This window comes from Stigmatopora argus, chromosome 17 (genome assembly GCF_051989625.1).
Source record: "Stigmatopora argus isolate UIUO_Sarg chromosome 17, RoL_Sarg_1.0, whole genome shotgun sequence".
Taxonomy (NCBI): domain Eukaryota; kingdom Metazoa; phylum Chordata; class Actinopteri; order Syngnathiformes; family Syngnathidae; genus Stigmatopora; species Stigmatopora argus.
In genome coordinates this window covers 12,522,176-12,538,252 of record NC_135403.1, presented here as the reverse complement: position 1 = coordinate 12,538,252, position 16,077 = coordinate 12,522,176, and the positions used below count along the sequence as shown (strand labels likewise).

Genomic DNA, 16,077 nt, shown 5'->3' with positions numbered 1-16,077 from the left:
TGAGGTTGTTTGGATGACATTATTTACACAGGGTGACAAATAAGCTAATATTTTCAGTCTTTTTATTTTTTAACACTCAAATGTCCTTTTTTTAGGTGAAAATAGCTCATTGGCGCCAAATTTGAACCTTTCTAAAAGGCACTCTTGTCTAAAGAAGACATAAAAAGACAATAAAAGAAGAAAAAAAAACGGATGACTTTCCCGGCAATATCAATCACGACCAATTTGAGCGAGGCCGCCGACATGAAATATGATTTCATAAGACAAATGCGGTGTCATTCTTAATGTGCTTAACCTTTACTGTCAATGAAAAAGTATTGATTTTTCTTCTCTTTTTTTCGCCGTCATTTGATTTGAGAAAGTGCAATAATATGCGGCGGGAGGCCCCAGATAACCCAATGAGCTCAATGAATGGCAACTTCCCATTCCAATATGGCGGAATAGAGTTCATTTTGCCTTACATTTTTCCCATGTTTTGCACACTCACAGTCTTTGTTCAAAATGATTGCTAAAACCAAGTCGTTGTTGTCGTTTTTCAGCCGCTGAACCCTCTGGCCGCCGCCATGGGATCTCTGGCCGCCGGCTCGCAGGTCTTCGGCAACGCCCTGTCCAATCTGCACGGCGGCGGGCAGCTGGTGACCAACGCGCAAGGACAGGTGAGCGCCCCCTACTGTCTTAACCTCCTCACGGCCATGTCTAACGAGCCAACGCAAAATGAGTTTACCTGTAAATGGGCGTCAAATCTGTTGGAACTGAGAGGGCTGGCGGCGAATGAAGGACTGCCGCCGACCCTCCCGGTACAAACGGATTGGACGCCCATTTACAGATGGATGATCGATGTGAGCACATATCTAAAAACAATGATAATGACTGCTCATGTATATCTAAATGTACAAAAGCTAATTAGCATTGACTACTCTCATGTATATTTAAACGTGCTAAAGCTAATTAGCACTCCAATGATTTTTTTTGCCATTTTTGTAGCATTTTTTGAAATTTCTCATATTTAAATGGCTGCCTTAAATAGTCAAGTTCAAACATTCGTTCGGTTTCTTTCAAATTAGGAGAACCCGTCTTTTCTCTGGAAACTTTTTTGGTCGTTAGCCATTATGCACGGAGGTCGCGCAGGTCGTCCTTGACGATAAATGCGGCTAATGAGACGGTATGGAGCGGGGCGGCTTGTGGATGGGCCCCCCCCCCCACCCGGACGGCGGGCGTACGTACCCGCGTCCGACCCGCCGCGGGCTTCGGCGGCGTCTGGCCCCGCCTGACAGCGACTGACACAATCAGGTCACCGAGACGGTCAAAGCCCCCGGCTACGGCCTTTGCCCCCCCCCCCCCAAAAAACTCATTATTCAGACGGAGGGGACCGCCCCGGAAAAATACCACATCACACGCCGCGTACTTGAAAGCGGGATTGGACGCAGGGCCTTCTCGTTTGGATCCACTTCAAAACCGGGTAACAATCATGCAATATTGCCACGGTGACTTGAAATAGGAGACTTTTTATTTTTTGGCCAATCGCAGGGCACAAGAAGACAAAGAACAACCAATCATAGCTAGAGTTAGCCAATTTAGAGTGTTCAACCAGCTAGCCTAGCATGATTTTGGGGCATGGGAGGAAACCGGAGTACCCGGAGAAAACCCACGCAAGCCCAGGGAACACATGCCTCAACTCCACGGCGTGAGGACCCACCTAGAATCGAACCCTCGACCCCAGAACAGCGAGGCCGAAGCGCTAACCACTTCTCCAACGTCATAGGGCAAAAATTAACTCCCCCAATCCCCCCCCAAAAAACAACAAACACCAAAAAAGCGGCCACGCCCCCGACCGTCCGTCTCCGTGACGAACGCATTAAGCGGCGTTACTTAAATATGAGCTCCCTAAACGAGTGTCATCATAAGCGTATTGCGAAGGAAGCTGTCACCCGCCCGCTCGCGCTTTTTATTACGCGTACGCTACAAGCACTTAGCGCCGCGACACCCATGAATAATTGAGCGGAACAAGTTCCCCCCGCCGCGCCCGCGTGCAAAATGGCGAGGGGGGGGGCGGCGGTCATAAAATATGCTAAGTGGCGGGGAAAGAACAGCGAGCGGGGAGAGATAAATTATCCGCCGCCTAATGCGAAGCAACGTAAGCAAATGAGCCGTGGAAGGGGTGAATTACAGATCGTCCCACCGATTATGTCAAGAGGAGGGAAACGGGAGAATGGGGGGACGGGTGGGGGGGACGCATGCCAAGCTAGCTTTATCGGAAGGCAATTATCGGAGTGCGTTAGCATAAAACGGACCTCCCGCTTTGAACGGATTTGGCCGTCGATGGAAGCTAACTTGTTTGTAGTTCTTATAGTTAATATAGTTGATATATGGGGCTCAAGTATGGACTGAATTACTTTTTTACACTTTTTATTAACACTTCAAATAAATGCTAATTCAACGCAAATAAGGTATGCTTTTTAGTTTGAAAAATGTTTGAAAACTAAATGAATAAAATGGGGAATATGGACTCTTCTCTGAAACGTATTCAGCCTTAGTTAACCTTAATTAATTGCAGGCTCTGGGAGCACGGGGGTCGAACCCTTGACCTCAGAACTGCGAAGCAGACTCGCTAATCACTTGGCCAACGTGTTGCCTTTTTCGAAAAATGAATCAATCATTTTGATTCATTCTCCGCTTTTTAGATAAAATAAAAACAAATATTATTATTTTTTTTAAAGAAAAGCCCCGATTCAGAATGAATTAGACCTCGATGTCCGCGTTGGAGATAATGGGCATCCCTCCCCCGCCAGTCCCGTCTTTCCAATGAGCCGCAAAACCAGCCACCAAAAGAAAGGCAAACACGCATTAGCGGTTTGGAAGGCATTGGGACGCGGTGGCGCAAAGGTCAACACGGAATACCTGCGCGTGGATTTGTGCGTAGCGGTGCACACCGCTGACCGCGTTAGTGTGAGCGGGACAATCGCCGTCTGAGTGTGTTTAAGTGTCTTTGTGTGTCTCCGCCGACATGGAAAGAAAAAGAAAGAAAAAAACAATAAGCCGGCTTTCCCTTCATTGTCAATTTTAATTTACAATTTTAATCAGGAAGGAAACCAAATTCATTCAGTTTTGTTCTAATTCCTTTCAAGCTTTTTTTCCGGCAGTCTTTGAAGACTCAAAACAGTTTAAGATATAAAATGCCGTTCCTCCATTCACATACCAAAAAACATTGCCCTTCTGTGTCTTCTTCCAACGGAACAAAAGTCATTCCCTCCCTTGTTTGTGTTTTTTTTTTCGTTTTTCCTTTTTTGTTGTAGATAATTGGAACAATTCCACTGCTGCCCAACTCGGCAGGACCCTCGGGCCAATCAGGGGGAGGCAACCCGGCGCTGCAGGTGCCGCCGATTACCCCTCAGCTCCTGACCAACGCTCAAGGGCAGATCATCGCCACGGTGATCGGCAATCAGATCCTGCCCGTCATCAACACCCAGGGAATCACGCTGTCGCCAATCAAGCCCGGACAGCAGGTGAGCCCAATGCTAAATGCTAATTGCTAACTCCACCTTGGAAATATTACATCTTGATAATAATAATAATCGGACATAGGCTCGACAAAAGTGTAATTGTCATCATACCTAGCTGCGTATGACGAAATTGGTTAAATTAAAATTAAATTAAATTACTGCCCCGTTTAATCGGCTAATCGACGATTAGCTCAGGGGTACCGCATCCGCACTTCCATTTGTTTATTTACCCCCCCAGTCCATTGATTGGACGTCCATGGCCGTCAATAGCAACCAAACATCTTAGCAAGAAAGAAAGCACCTAAAAATGCCCCAAAATCAACAAAAAAGCTGCTCTGAAATGCCCTTTAAGCAATAGGAAATGAGCCCTAATGTGCAGAAAGTGACGTCAAATGCCCCAAAATGGACACAAAGTGACCCAAAAGTACCCTAAAATTAGCACTAGCCGTAAAGTGACCCAAAAGTACCCTAAAATTAGCACTCGCCTTGAATGCGCAAACTTCTTAACTTTAGCCGCTAGCTAAAATCCCCCCAAGGTTTAAAAATCATTGGCCGCTAGCTAAAATCGAATGTGTCATCGCTGCTAGCATAAACCAATTTGAAGCTGTTAGCTCAAAAGCCCCAAAGTAGCTCAAAGTTTCCTTTTTTTTATTTTTTGATATATCTGTGGGAGGACCTCCCCCGTTCTTGACAACGTAAACGTTATCGAGCGCCGCGCTAAAAGTTCCCCAAAGTGGCCGTTTAATTGCCAATAATTGCGTTTGTAAATAATGTTTAGCGCCGGCTCTCCACTTGAAAGCGGCGGGCGGAATGCTTTACGCTTGTCAGCTCTGCGCCGTCTGGAATATTTCCAGTCGAGCTTAGATAACTCTAGCGGCCCGTCAGCCGCCGCCGTGACAAGCCGACGCTAGCGCAAGCAAACAAACGAAAATAATTAATAGCCGGAGAGAAGCCGGCCGTCTTTTTTTTTTTTTAAGCGACGACGCACGCACGCACGCCTGTCTCGCCGTTGTAAAAGCGCAACGCAAAGCGGAATGAAACATGAAACGACATTGTTATCCCGTGTATTGAGAGATGGCATTGCATTTCAACGCCGTAGAAGTCTCATCGCGAGCAATTTTTTTTTCTTCCTTTCAGAGTCAACCGGGGCCGGCGTCCTCGTCGCCGTCTTCGTCGTCCTCGCAGCCCGGCCTGCTGCACCCGGCCCACCGCCACAGCCCCCTCCAGCAGCCCTCCTCGGCCTCGTCCAGCTCGTCCTCGGCGCTCAGCGTGGGACAACTCGTCAGCAGTAAGTCGTCTTAATACTTTCGTTCCCCTTTTTTTTCTCCCCGTAAATTTGGAGATGTCGTCGCCGTGACGGATTTTCTGCCTTAAACACGCTTGGGGGGGATTGCTTTAATAATTGATCGATAATGACCCAGGTGAATAATTAACCGAGGCAAACTTTGCTTTGCTAAGCAGGACGCCACGGGCTCCTGTCGTCCTTTGATTAGCGCCGCACGCCACTTTCGGGGGGAGTCTGGCAGGTGGGCGACATTTCTTATGGCAGCGTTTTGGGTGCGTTGCCAGACCTGACTGGAATTTACATATCGTGTTACCATACCTGTCAACCTCTGCCGATAACTGCCCTTATAAATGATTATGATTCCCCTTACAAACCCCCAAAAAACCTTACAAACAGCGTACGAGTTGTACGGTGTTTGTAAGGTTTTTTTGGGGTTTGTAAGGGGAATCAATAATCATTTATAAGGGCAGTTATCGGCAGAGGTTGACAGGTATGTGTTACAGACTTAAGAGGTCATCCGTTATGTCCGTTGGGTTTCCTTGGTGTATTTGTTTATTTTGGTATAGGGTTGCCATTGATGGTGTTAAAAGATGTAATATATATATATATATATATATATATATATATATATATATATATATATATATATATATATATATATATATATATATATATATATATTCCCATTTTTGTTGGAGAACTATGTTTTTTTTTAAATGACGCAATGCCTCATTCCAGTAGATTGAGAGTAATACTGGCTAAAATGGCTAAATTGTTAAAGCCAGCCCCCCAGTTGAAATAGACCGCCGGGGGTGGGTGTAGCTTTTTGCTCTGACCGATCCAGCACAGACACTTTGACCATCGGGGGTTGGGCAGACAACGAGCACCTGACTGCAATCCACTGATTGGACTTGTAGGAAACCAGTTTGGTGAAAAGGTGTCATGTTTAAAAAACATGAGATTCCCATTTTTGTAGGGGAACTACGCTTTTAAAAATGACGCAACACCTCATTCCAGTAGACTGAGATGAGCTAGAATGGCTATATTATTAAAGCCAGTTCCCCCGGTTGAAAATAGATTAGATGTCTATTGCTGCCAATGTTATGAAAACATCTATATTTTTATATGGATGTTTTTAAGTACAGTAATACTTGGCCATATTGCGGCTCGGGTCTGCCAAATAAATATGAGAAGTTCCTTTATAGCAAGTCGTCAGTTCATAGCAGGGGCGGGCAAAGCGATCCTCAAGGATCACCGGGGGTGGGGGGGGTGCAGCTTTTTGTGTTGACCGATCCAGCACGGACACTTTGACCATCGGGGGTTGGGCTGACAACGAGCACCTGACTGCAATCCACTGATTGGACTCGTAGGACACCAATTTGGTGAAAAGGTCTCCTCTTTATGCCTTGGAATGAAAAGTCGCAGCCACTTTTAGGAATAGTTTACACACTTCTGGTTTATAGTAAAAGGACAATAATACAAGCATGAAATGAGGAAAAAACAATTACAGATGATTTCATTGGCCACTAGAGGAAGTTCATTAATTAAGGTTTTAACATTCCAAATAAGATTCGACCATAAAAGCACTGTCCAAACATGGCGGTTATTCACCTACTCTGTTCAAAATTTTTCTATGCAATTTTTTTTGCTAAACGCTAAGAATGCAAAATGATGACCTGAAACTTGAAAGTTTGCGACCCCTCTGTCTCGCAGACCCCCAGACGGCCCCCAGCGAGGTGGACGGCGTCAACCTGGAGGAGATCCGCGAGTTCGCCAAAGCCTTCAAGATCCGCCGCCTGTCCCTGGGCCTGACCCAGACCCAGGTGGGTCAGGCCCTCAGCGCCGCCGAGGGCCCCGCCTACAGCCAGTCGGCCATCTGCAGGTGAGGAGGCCCCGCCCAGCGCGCCCGTCGCGATTGGACGTCTCGGCCCGTCCACGGCGGTTAAGCCTGCATGCTTTTTTTTTCTTTTTTTTGCCAACACCTGTGCTTTATTTACGAGGGGAACCTCTAAAAATTTCATGGCGTCAACATCAAACGCGGGATAAAATGTGAAGCCCACCCCCCCCCCCCCCCCCCCCCCCTTCATGCCTCCTCCCCCTCCCGCCTAATGTCAAACAGTCCCGCCATCAAATATTAACCGGCAGCCATAATTCAAATATTTATGACATACATTAAAAGCCATTAGCTTGGAAAATAAACACGTGCGCGGGAGACACGAAAGGTGACGTGCCCGTCTTTTAAGTGCTTATGTCTTACTCTGATTATATTATTTATATATTGTAATACAAATAGCGTGAATAAAGAAGGACAAAGACGGAAATTTGTTAGAAAACGTACCATGTTTGGAAAGCGCTAACATTTGTAGCTTTGGGGAAAGTAACAGTTAGAAAACGTGCAATCAAAAATTTAAAAATAATACATCGGAACTACCGTATTTTCTCGCGTATACGCCGTATTTGTCGCTAACAAAAATTATTATGACTGAATAAAAGGCACAGCTTATATGCGCATAAATTAGACATGCATGAAAATACAAGGTGATATGAGGAAACACCATAAGACAAGAAAAAGAAAATATTTTGACGTCTATGAATGAAAAAAACGTATCTTGCATAAAAGGTGAAAAAAAACACGGACACACTTCTTGTTTGTACTGCTCACTTGACCTCCTTTTTGAATTTGAATGAGCTGGTGGTCACTTAAATACATTTTTTTTCCGTTTTGACGACGTACGTTTGGAGCTACGGTTGATCCGGTTGCCAGTTCCCAGTGCGGTGTTTATTTTCTTTATTTATTTTTTTGTTTTGTGGGCGGGCACCTTTTGAGTAAGCTTGTTTTTTTTGTTGTTGTTCTCGACTCTCCCCAGACACACCATCCTGAGAAGCCACTTTTTCCTACCGCAGGAAGCCCAAGAGAACACGATAGCTAGCAGTCTGACCGGCAAACTGAACCCTGGCCTTTTATATCCTGCCAGGTTTGAGAAGTTGGACATCACCCCTAAAAGCGCCCAGAAGATTAAGCCGGTTCTGGAGCGCTGGATGGCCGAGGCTGAGGCCCGCCACCGGTCCGGCATGCAGAACCTGACCGAGTTTATCGGCAGCGAGCCCTCCAAAAAGCGCAAGCGCCGCACCTCGTTCACGCCGCAGGCCCTGGAGATCCTCAACGCCCACTTTGAGAAGAACACGCACCCGTCGGGACAGGAAATGACCGAGATCGCCGAGAAGCTCAACTACGACCGCGAGGTGGTTCGCGTTTGGTTCTGCAACAAGCGCCAGGCGCTCAAGAATACCATCAAGCGTCTCAAGCAGCCCGAGGCGCCGGGGGGCGGAGCCGGCGTCCTGCCGCCGCCGTCCGCCCTGGACCTGGATCTGGGGGACCCTCTCCGCGACGTCCCCAAATGAAAGCGACCACCTCGACCGGAGACTCTGGGAGAAAAAAAACTCGTGATTTTTCACCTCACGGAGAAAAAACAAAAAGAATAAAAATATGAGATTACGACGCTGGGACGCACGACGGAGGTGCTTTGACCGATGGACGTCAGATTCGGACGACGGAGGAGGAAAGTACCACGCCGTCTTGTGGTCGGCCTTCAAAGTTAAGGCTAGAAAAGGTCAAAATTAAGTTACATTTTAAACTGAGGATATTTCATCATGTGATTTTTTTCCCCATGTTTAAATTTCATATTTTATGACTTCATTCTTGTCATCTATTTTCGTTGTCGCCATTTAGAAATTCATTCCATCAAATACGGAACTTAATTCATCCGTATTAGGAAAAATGATCTGTAATTCCGTCAACGACCACGAGAGGGCAGCGATGGAATCGCACTGTAAATATCCTTTTAAAAAAAACGAAGGAAAACAATGGAAGTTTTTCCTAATGAACTTGACCTCCAAATTCCACTCGTAAGTCAAGGTACCTCCATACAAAAACGTTCCCAGGTCAAAGCATTTGCGGCATGGAGGTGCGGGGGGGTGAACATACCAAATGAAAACACTATTTACCAAAGTATGTGGCATCCAAAAGTACTTTTCTAATGTAAACGTGCTTTACATTTTTACATTTGTACGTGCAGACGCAAGCTTTAAGCGCCCCCTTTTTTCCTCCTTCCTCCTTTCTATGTACATACAATTCCCCCCCCTGGCAGTCACACCAAAAAAACAAATCAGAAATCCTTAGGAATAATATTTCATGTTGACTTTGTACAACTTTTGCAGCTATTTCTAAAGCCGTCACGATGTTGACGTCGAGCCCGCTTGCCAAAGAACCCAACGGACGTCACATCGGGGACTTTTTCCAACCGGAATCGGATCGCTTTTAACAAAAGAAAACCAAAAAATGACTGAATTTTATTGTTTGTTTTTTTAGAAGAAAAAAAAATCATGGAAATCTTGGCGATATTTGCATGTCACGCTTTTTTCTGCATGGCAGCAGCGGCCCCCAAAAAATGGATTCTCGCACTCACCAAAATACTAAAATGTGATGATCATTCACTTTTTTTAATGATTTTTTTTTTAATGTGTGCTTTTGTTTGTTTCGGAAGAAAGTCAGGGCCAATGAAAATAAGACAAAGATTAAGAGTTTTGTCTTTAATCTGATTTAAAGCCATCAAGATTTTGACTAGCTCAGAATTAAAGTCAGAATATGACAGTTTTAACATTTTTCTTTGTCTTTTTCAGTGGCCCTTCTCCTCATTTCTTGTTATGTTTTCCATTTCCAACACTTTATGGAAAAATGTTGGGTCAAATTGACCCATTAGAAGCGTTTTGTTTTGGGATAATTCACTCAATCAGTGCCAAGTTTTGTTTTATTTCCTTTTTTTGTCGGTATTTTTGTGGCATTTGACTACTTTTGTGTGGCCCGGACCAAAGCTGTCGACTTGTTATGCACATTGTACAGAGAATTTTCACCATAATGACAATCTTGATTCAAAAAGAAGAAGAATTCTGTACAGACGGCGCCACGTTTACCTCACGTTATTTATTTGGGATTTTTTTCCCACAACAACATACAAGCAAATCCCCAAATGCTACTTTTTAGGGTGACTTTTTTTTTTTTTTAAATATAAGCAGTCAACCAACTTGAAACCAAAGCGCAAATGTTCTGCAGAGGTTTTTTTTGTTTTTTTTGCTTTTTTAAAAATGATAATAAACTGTATTAATCTATGATGAAGCAATATTTGTTTTGGTCATTTACTAAAGCAGCACTTTTTTGCCTTTGGTTTATTTATATTAAAGAAAAAACTAAAAGAGTCTGGCTGGACTGATTTGTAATATAATGTTAGGAATAAACAATTGTTTGAAATTGATGTGCTCAAATATGTTGTTTTTTTAATGATTTGCACCGTAATACTGTATTTTTTGCATTTGAGCACCTTTCTTTTTTATATTATTTCAATGTACACAGCATGTTGTTGTCGTTTTAAGCTCCTTACATCCAAATATTTATGACATTTTTTTGCCTTTGTTTGATGCAGGTCAGCAGAAAACATATTGAAGAAGATGCGGTATAAATAGCTTTAAAGAAAATCATCTCTCGGAAAGCACACAAAAGAACCGTTTAGCAAAAAGCCGAGTTAAAGTGACCTCGCCGCCTCTTTACATCACCCCCAGTAAATGAGAGCATGTCACCCTATGGAAAACACCATTTATGAAAATTCAAAGATGAATTTATGTATTTTTTTTTAGGAGGGAGGGTCAGTCGAGACGGCTGGCCTCTCGTCGACAAGCAGGCAGCAGAAAAGCAAAGAAATATCTGCAAAGAAAACGCTTTTGAAAAGTTTGACACGTCACCGGCGAAGACGCCTTTGAACACGACATCTTGGAAATAATCAAATAATACCCATACAAAAAAAAGCACCCGCAGCGGATACATTATTAATATTAAGACGGATGCTTTTTCCTTTTCAAGGATTTCGAGTCGGTGACGGCTGACAGGTTTTAAAGTTCTTTTCTTTGCCATTTTAATTGCGACATTCAACTTGCTGACCCGCTTTTTTTCGTATTTCAAGAGTTAGTTTTGCAGCAGAAAAGTGACTAATATAAACGTAGTACGTATGTACTTTTGAATTATTCTTTGCCTGGAGAGTATTCCACCAGCCACAAGAGGGCAGTGTCGCCTCTTAACAACACAATGTCTCCAACGAGGGAGAAATTACATTTAGCTGAGACGTAAACAACTTTATCTTCTCGTCAAAGTGCTGCCCACGCGTTCCTGTAAGTTAATTCATGTCTTTATCTTGTTTCAGCCGTTCTATGTCTTTGTGGTTTATTAGTTAGTTATATTACCTGTTGTGTTTATTAATTGATAGCCCTGCGTCACTACGAAAAGTTAGTGTAAGCTAGGCTAAATGCTAAGAGGTGCTTTTGGTGGGTCACTCCGTTGTCACTTAAAATTCTAATTTGACTTTGACTTTTCTTTTACGTGACCAACTAAAGATTCCTCCTGCATGTTGACTACGTTTTCAGTTCGATTTTTACTTCTGTCTTGGTATATCGTCGTTTTGCATTAACTACCAATTGTAAATGCTTAATGGTTGACCGCCATGTTTTTTCGGTCCACTCGGCCGCGTCATCACATTGCGACGTAAACAACGGCCATTTTGTTAGAAATAAACTTTGTAATATACTTTACGGGGGAGTATTTTCAAGGGTTTTAGAAGAATGACGAGTTACTAATATTAAAATAAAATATCTAAAACCATCTTTACTCCTGAAAAGTGAATTATTTCTGAAATATTTCAATTCAATTACCATAGTCATGCAAATTATGCCTTTTCATCATAACGTGACAACACGAATAACAATGCTGAATTGAAAGTACTAACATTGACTTATTGTTGTTATAGTGGCCAAAATTAATTCATTCGTTATTCTATTTCATTTTTTTTCCAAATATTGTGTTTCAGAACTTCATTAAGACATTTTTTATAATATTCATAGCGTTTTTCCTGAATATTCGTTCATCTTTAAAACTGTAACTGGTTTCCATGAATTCTTAGCTTTATTTACAAATGATGAGATTCCATCCTAATTTTGGGGGGTACTTTTGTACAACTGGAAGTTTTCTCTTCTTTTTATTTCTGTCTTGGAGGCAACAAAAGCGTCACTGAAGGATTTCCAAGTGTGAAAGTGTTTGCTCGTCTTCACTTCTTCCGCCTCTTTGCAGCAAAAGCGTCCAAATAGAACGTTTGAATGCGCGTCCGGCCGCAAAATGGTGCAGAATGGAGGCGGAGAAATATTAGTACACGCCGAATGGATTACGTTTACGACCGATTGTCTCTTCGTTGGCGTCCTGTTTCAAGGTTGAAGCGTTCAGGCGACCGTTTACAAGCGCAATTACGGTTGGCCGTTTATTTCCGTCATGGTTATTTGCATCAATCGGATCTGAGATTACTTTATGCTCTCACTTGACCGCTTGATTGTAGACGTAGGTACATTAACTCTTTCAGTGCCGTGCCGGGCTTGAAAATGGAATTCAAATGAAAATTGGAAAGGCTTTATATCCAGTGGAGGTAAATCATTGCAAAATATAAAAAATATATATACATCTATTTAAAATAACTATTTTTTACTGCCCCCCTCCACCTAATATGGTGAGACTTTGAATTTGACAGCTTCGGCAAGTCTGCTCCTCTGGTTGATGGCAAAAATAGTTTTTGGGGGGGTTTAAAAAAAATGTTCCAAGTCAAAGTGACCGTCTGAAAAGCAAACCCAGTGTTTCTTCCCCTCTCATCCCCTCGGGCGTTCTCATTTAGCCTCCGCCATGATGACAGCCCTCTTGAAAATGGCCGACGGGGGGCGTGAATCGCTCGTAATGACGGCTGCACCTTCTTCTTTTTTTTTAAATAGATGTGTAGCTATACGTGAAAGTGCGGGTGTATTTCGTGTCGTGTAACCTGGCAATCTATCGTGGAGGAGGAGGAGGAAGATGAGGAAGAGCTCCCAAGGTGCTCCATTGTGCTGCCGGCCTGTCATCTTAAATTAGGGAGTACAGGCTCGGTCAGTGTGGGTAAAAAAAAAAAAATCAATACTTGATGGAAGATTGCTCCCTGGAAAATCTGTTTTGATTCCGAGGATTAATTCCGGGGCCAAATGACGAGCCATTAGATGGCCAAAATCAACACGCTGGGAAATTGAGGGGACTGCAAAAAAAGGAGAAATTTTATTTATTTATTTTGGGGCTTTTAGGTGGGCGTCTTGTTTATTTCTTATAGTTTGAGTGCACTTCCTGGGCTGACCACAAGGTAGCGACAAAGATTTATTTTATTTTTTCAAATGGATTGGACATATATGGCTGTAAAAGGCAGTGAATGAGCGTTTTTTTTTCTTTATTGAAGGCAGAAATGTTGTATTGTTCTGTCTGTTTGTCTCAGTGTTTGCCTTCGAGATAACTTATGATCGAATCAAGGAATTTGTCTTTTGAGTGCACCCCACTGGAATATATTATTGATGAGCACCAAAAAGTGAAATAGGAAAAAGAAAAGATGCACCGGACACGGATTAATTAAACATGAGGGTTTGTTTTGGTAGTCATAATAACATCAAGGCAAAATAATACATGATTTATGGAAGCACAACAGCATGTTAATAATGTAGACATGAGTTTTTATTAGTGGTTTGCCGATGTTGCTGAATTTGTTGGAGTAGTTTTGACAAATTCAAAGTTCAATTTAAATGATTTGTTTCAAACTCCTGACGATTCGTTGTCATATAACGATGTCGTCACATAAAAGGTTTTAATAACGCTGCTTCGCTTTTTATTAACGCTCACGTTGAGAGCGGCGCAATGGCGCCCTCTGCTGAATTTCCTCCTATATTAAACCTCCAAGGTTTTATGTCAAACTTCCTCCAGACGGCGTTCGAGCCTAGCATACTTTTTCGATTTATGCACAGGCGAAGAAGAAGTAGCCCTCTCCCGTTGTCATAACGCGTTTCCCATGCCGACTTGCCGACAATGTCTTGGTTTAAAGCTGCGTCAAACGGCGTGGGCGACGTTTTTGAAGAGAACGCGGACGAACTTGGCATTTCAAGCAAAGAATGGGCGAGCAACATGAAGAGAAGATTAAGAGTAAGACCTTTTTTATACAGGCGGCTTTACTTTCTGTTGTGCTTGTTTGGCTAACAAGAGTTGAAACCGCAACCACTTCCGGTTTTGTTAGCAGCGTCATGGCTAAAAAACAAAAACAAATTCGCATGTTAGCCAAAAATGTAGTTGCAAGTTTTGAAAAAAAGACGGTAATACATATTTGTAATTGTTGTGAATTTTTGTGATTACTATAATTACATTTTATTATTGAATGTGGAGTTGGGGGTTTAATGTGTTGCTTTTTTGGGGGGTTCAGGACGGCTACGTGGATGGTGCTGACGCTGGCGAGGACACTGCCCTGGAGGTGGGCTTCAAGGAGGGCTTCCAGGAAGGAGCTGCCAAAACGGTGGCAGTCGGCCGGCTCCGAGGGATTGTATGGTAACGTGACATTTGTCGTTAACTTCAATATTTCACGTTTGCACCTTTCCCCCCCATGTAACAAGACTTTTTGTCCCGTCTTCACAACAGCGCAATCGGCAGCTGGTACCAAGCGGAGCATCAAGGCGAGCCCTTCCCCGACTCCGTCACGGACCTCCTTCAGCGTGTTTCGCTCCACGAAGACTCCATCGTAACGGAAATCATGAAGGCCATGGAAAAGCTCCCGCCCCCCAGTGTGGACGACGTGTTGGAGAGCATGGAGGAGCTGGAGGTCAAGTGCTCGCCGGGTGGCTGCCAAAAAAGTGACTGTTGTAAGCAAGAGGAGCAAATGGAAACGGAATCTTCCCAGCGTTCCCAAACCATACATTCGGCCCATGGCGATAGTTCCTCTTCTGACCGTGGAGCGCCATTCAGCGAGCTGGTGCAGAGCTGCAGGGATATCGTGTCAGAGTTTGGGTTGCCTCAGGAGCTGATGGAGCACATCAATGAACTGGAGAAAATTTAATATACGCACAATAAATGTATATTATGACTGCTGGGGGATCAAATATGTTCGCTCACCTGATTTTTAAGAGAAATCTCAGTCTTCATTGTATTGGTCAACTGCCCCCTCGTGGCACAATGTATAGAGTACAATTAATGCATGAACAATGCGCATGTTGTACGTTGTATTTATGTTTGTAAGTAGCCAAATATTGTACAGTTCTATTTTTCTTATTAAAACACACGGGTGGTTTGGAATATCCACTATATTTATTTAAATCGGGATATTTGCGGTAAGAGGGTTTACACTTACTAATATTTATGATCATGTGGGAAAACTGACATCCCGTCGAGGTAGTAGTTTAATGCAGAAAACGCATTACAATCTATGTAAAATGTTATTCCTGGTCAGTTGAAATTATTCTGGCTTTCGATATTTCTAAAAAGTTGAAGTTAAAATGCAACTACTTGTGAAATTCAATCAAATTGGGAAGTGAAATGTACGTTATAATAATAGCAGCAGCCCACAACGTGCTCAATGTTTACATGTACTTTCATTTCCTAGGCGATCTTGAACGCGGCACCGCTCGGCGCATCCAGTGATGACGTCACTCGCGTCAACCCGGAGCCGTGACCCTCGGTGCTCCCTCCATATTAATGCTACTCCGGGGCTCGCACCTACAGATACACCGTGTCCGAGCCCCCAACAAAACAGAATGTTCCAGCCTAGCACCGGAGTCTGGCGTGAGTACAAACGAGCAGCATTGCGGTGGCGGTCTGTCGGTCCGGACGGCGTGTTTGCCTCGTTGAAGTTCACTAAGGTGCTAGCCTGCTAGTTAGCTTCGCTCGGGCTAATTAAAGCGAAAGCAACACCTGCACTTAATGCTCCTAAACTTTGGACTGTCGCGCGAGGTATTTCGTGTCATTTTGAAACATTAACTTTGACGTTTATTTATCTTTATTGCTTGACACTTGACTATTGGCCGTGTTGCTGGACAGGCGGTGTGTGGAAATGCGCGTTAAAGTTGTTCGACGAAAAATGTTGAATGTGTGTTACGGGTGTTGCTAATGTAGAAACAAAATACTTTCAAATTAATGACGTCAGCTAATTGTTCATTCCTGTCGCCGTTTTCAGCAATTATATGACATTACATTGTTGCAATTTATGTTTCATAAAAACTTGGTTCATTCCATTGGAAGGAATTTCTACCTAACAATAATTGTATAATAATTTTTTTGGACTATCTCCTGCGAGGCCCACATCCGGTTTTCGACCACTTCCTGTTAATTTAAGGGGATTTTTTGTGTCTGTTTCTTGTTTGCTCATTGACGGCAATTGACGT

General features: G+C 43.3%; 2 protein-coding genes across 8 annotated transcripts in view; both read left to right on the top strand.

Moving 5' to 3' along the window:
• pou6f2 (POU class 6 homeobox 2) overlaps positions 1–10,091 on the top strand; it is a 55,107-nt gene extending 45,016 nt beyond the window's left edge. For all 6 annotated transcript variants that reach the window (XM_077623892.1, XM_077623895.1, XM_077623891.1 and 3 more), the window contains 5 exons: positions 540–656; positions 3,294–3,503; positions 4,638–4,788; positions 6,499–6,667; positions 7,653–10,091. In XM_077623892.1, the coding sequence (XP_077480018.1) occupies positions 540–656; positions 3,294–3,503; positions 4,638–4,788; positions 6,499–6,667; positions 7,653–8,187 (1,182 nt within the window). In that variant the 3' untranslated portion in view covers positions 8,188–10,091. The remainder of the gene's footprint in view (positions 1–539; positions 657–3,293; positions 3,504–4,637; positions 4,789–6,498; positions 6,668–7,652) is intronic.
• Positions 10,092–10,868: 777 nt separating this feature from the next.
• On the top strand, positions 10,869–14,992 carry otulina (OTU deubiquitinase with linear linkage specificity a). Of its 2 annotated transcripts, XM_077623921.1 has the most exons (5): positions 10,889–11,001; positions 12,637–12,734; positions 13,681–13,855; positions 14,130–14,251; positions 14,342–14,992. In XM_077623921.1, exons 3-5 carry the CDS (start codon positions 13,742–13,744, stop codon positions 14,754–14,756), a joined length of 651 nt encoding a protein of 216 aa, XP_077480047.1. In that variant the 5' UTR covers positions 10,889–11,001; positions 12,637–12,734; positions 13,681–13,741; the 3' UTR covers positions 14,757–14,992. The 2 variants fall into 2 exon arrangements, with proteins under 2 accessions (XP_077480046.1, XP_077480047.1); XM_077623920.1 differs by lacking the exon at positions 12,637–12,734 and having other exon boundaries at positions 10,869–11,001.
• Positions 14,993–16,077: the final 1,085 nt, after the last annotated feature.